Source organism: Cebus imitator, unplaced genomic scaffold (genome assembly GCF_001604975.1).
Source record: "Cebus imitator isolate Cc_AM_T3 unplaced genomic scaffold, Cebus_imitator-1.0 Scaffold85, whole genome shotgun sequence".
In the NCBI taxonomy this organism is placed as follows: Eukaryota; Metazoa; Chordata; class Mammalia; order Primates; family Cebidae; genus Cebus; species Cebus imitator.
Genome location: NW_016107400.1, coordinates 2,755,983 through 2,759,228, shown reverse-complemented (window position 1 = coordinate 2,759,228; position 3,246 = coordinate 2,755,983). Strand labels below are relative to the sequence as shown.

Here is a 3,246-nt window from a genome sequence, read left to right as displayed (position 1 = left end):
TAGAGACGGGGTTTCACCATGTTGACCAGGATGGTCTCGATCTCTTGACCTCGTGATCCACCCGCCTCGGCCTCCCAAAGTGCTGGGATTACAGGCTTGAGCCACCGCGCCCGGCTGCATTGTATCTTTTTATAATGGATTTCAATCTTAATTATTAAGTCCTGGGAAATTCACTGTGTTAAGAGTCAAAATTTATCGTAGACTTACACAAATAGAAAATACATCATTAAAAAATTATTTCAAAAGTTGCAATATTCATCTATCAAATATAACATGAAAGTATGGATTAGGTCCATAAACATCATATTTTGCTTATAAATAACAGATGGAGTCATAGACCCTATACAACAATTCTCAGACATTTGGTCCACTTTAAGCAATATGTTATCAATAGCTGATAAATATGTTGTTTTAAAACTTTTTCCTAATTGCATGGTATGAAAGAATCATTACACAGTTTACTTGCTAATCAAAAGGAGAAAATGTGTACTTTAAAGAGCCATCTGGCAGTCACTACTGTAAGCAAGTGTTCAAACTAAACATCACTAATAGAGGACAACCAAAGATTACGTAACTCCTGATTTAATTTAATACGAAGTACAGGGCATCATCTCCAAAGAATTCCTTTTTTTTTTTTTTTTGAGACATTCTCGCTCTGTTGCCAGGCTGGAGTGCAGTGGCGCAATATTGGCTCACTGCAACCTCCACCATCTGGGTTCAAGCGATTCTCCTGCCTCAGCCTCCCAAGTAGCTGGGATTACAGGTGCATGCCACCACGCCCAGTTAAGTTTTGTATTTTTAGTAGAGACAGGGTTTCACCATGTTGGCCAGAATGGTCTCGAGCTCTTGACCTTGTGATCTGCCCGTCTCGGCCTCCCAAAGTGCTGGGATTACAGGCATGAGGCACCATGCCTAGCCAATAAAAAATATTATTTTTAAGATGTAGAGGAGCTGTTCTAGATTAAAATAAAAAAACATAACAAGCAAATACTAATTGTGAACTTTGGATCGAGATTGGGGGAATAAAGTTATAAAAGGCATTTTAAGCACAAATGGAAAATTTTAAATATGAACAGAATTATTAGATGTTATTAAAAATTATTAATTTTCTTAAGATGTGATGATGGTATTAGTTTTTAATAGGAAAATGTCCTTATTTTTAAGAGACGTATACTAAAATATTTAGGGAAGCAGAGTCAGGTCTCAGTGGTTTTCAAATGGCTAGGCAATTTTGAAAAATGTATGTATGTATGTAAGTATGTACGTACACACACATACGTGTATATAAAATCACAAACAATAAAGCAAAGATGACAAAAATGTTAAAAATTATTGAATCGAATGGTAAATCTATGGGTGGTCACTGCATGTCCTTTCAACTTTGCTATGCTGGCAGTTAGCTCTGGTCTCTTCAAAAATTCAATGAAATTAATTAAAATAAAATCAATCTTTTAACTCCTGTTATACCAAAAAATAAATTTAAAGCTCATTTTTTTCTAATATTAGTTTGTGATTTAAAATAAAATCATGTACCGTTTTAAAATAGTAAATTAGTATTAAAGGGTATATGATGAAGTGTCTTCCCTACTATCCTATATTCTCTCACCACTCCCTGGAAAAGGAATAGCCATCCTTTAAAACACCCAAATGATTAACTTATATTGGGTACCTCTTATGATCCAGGTAGCATTCTAACCATTTTGTATCTACAAATTCATTTAATCTCCAAAACAGACTTATTAGATAGACACTATTTTATCTCCATTTAACAAATAAGAAAATGGACCACAAGTTTACATAGCAAGTAAGTAGCAAAGCAATGATTTGGACCCAGGCCAGAAGGTTCCAGAGCCTAGGCTTTTTTTTCCCTTCTTTCAGGACTGGGTCTTGGTCTGTAGCCCACACTGGAGCGCAGTGATGCAGTCCTGGCTCATGGCAGCCTGGAAGTCCTAGGTTCAAGCAATTCTTCTACCTTAGCCTTAGAGTAGCTGGGACTACAGGCACATGTCACTGCGCCTGGCTAATTTTTTTAAAATAATTGTTTTTGTAGCGCTGAGGTCTTGCTATGTTGACCAGGCTAGTCTTAAATTCCTGGTCTCAAGCAATCCTCCTCCCTCCAGCCTCTCAAAGCATTGGGACTATAGACATGAGCAGCTGTGCCTGGCCCAAAGCCTGGAGCTCTCACTATTACTCTATACTGCCGTGACAGCATGCTGCACAATGTTTTACACTAGATTATGGAGATCCTTCCATGCCTCGACATTTAGATCTGCCTTACTCACTGTAATGGTATGTATGAGATTGTATAAAATGGACCACAGTTAAACTACTTCACTACTGATGGACATTTAAGTTGTTTGTCAACCTTTGCTATTTTAAACAATGCTAATGTAATCTTGTACTTATTTCTTTGGGCTCACATATGAGTATAATCGTAGGATATACCATGGAACTGCTGAGTCAAAGGCTATGTATGCTTTTAAATTCTACCAAACTGTTCACCTAAAAATAAACCATTTCTCTCAGCAAAAGTGCATTAAAAGTACATTTTCCACAATCTAAGGAACACAAGGTTCTATTAGCTCTTTGCCAATCTATAATAGTAAGTAAAAAATGCTAATTTATTTTTATTTCTCTATGTATAAGGGCATCTCTTCAAATGTTTATAAGCCTTTCTTTTTTTTTTTTTTTTTTCCACAAAATGCTTTAGTTGTTCACTACAGAAAAAAAACTATTTAAAAACAAAGAAAGTTTACCAGTGGAGAAAGGATAGCCACTCCATGAAAGCGAATAAGTGAGATACTTTCAGGCTGAGCAGGGAGAAAGCTCTCTGTGGATATTGATGCTTCTTGTATTCTGGCAAGACTTTTTTCACAGAACTTCTCATACTCCTCCATCTTCCCACAATCACACTACAAGAGAGAAAAGTTATTTTTAATGTACCGGGAAAAACAGATCTTAATTATTTGGCAAATTTTGTAGAGCATGAGAGAGTCCCTCTAATTCAGAATTCCTATAACTGGTCTTCCCAGAATTATTTCACTGATCAGGAGCTAATTCTTGGGTGTGGTAATTCACCTCAAGAACCTGTCCAATTAAGATTTACTTTATATATTAAATATTTCTAGGCCGGGCATGGTGGCTCACGCCTGTAATCCAAGCACTTTGGAGGCCAAGGCAGGCGGATCACCTGAGGTCGGGAGTTCAAGACCCGCCTGACCAACATGGTGAAACCCCGTCTTAAAA

General features: G+C 36.9%; 1 protein-coding gene across 1 annotated transcript in view; it reads right to left on the bottom strand.

Moving 5' to 3' along the window:
- CCP110 (centriolar coiled-coil protein 110) overlaps positions 1–3,246 on the bottom strand; it is a 27,738-nt gene that overhangs the window by 21,594 nt on the left and 2,898 nt on the right. The window contains 1 exon segment of the mRNA XM_037740544.1: positions 2,757–2,912. Coding sequence (XP_037596472.1) covers positions 2,757–2,912 — 156 coding nt within the window.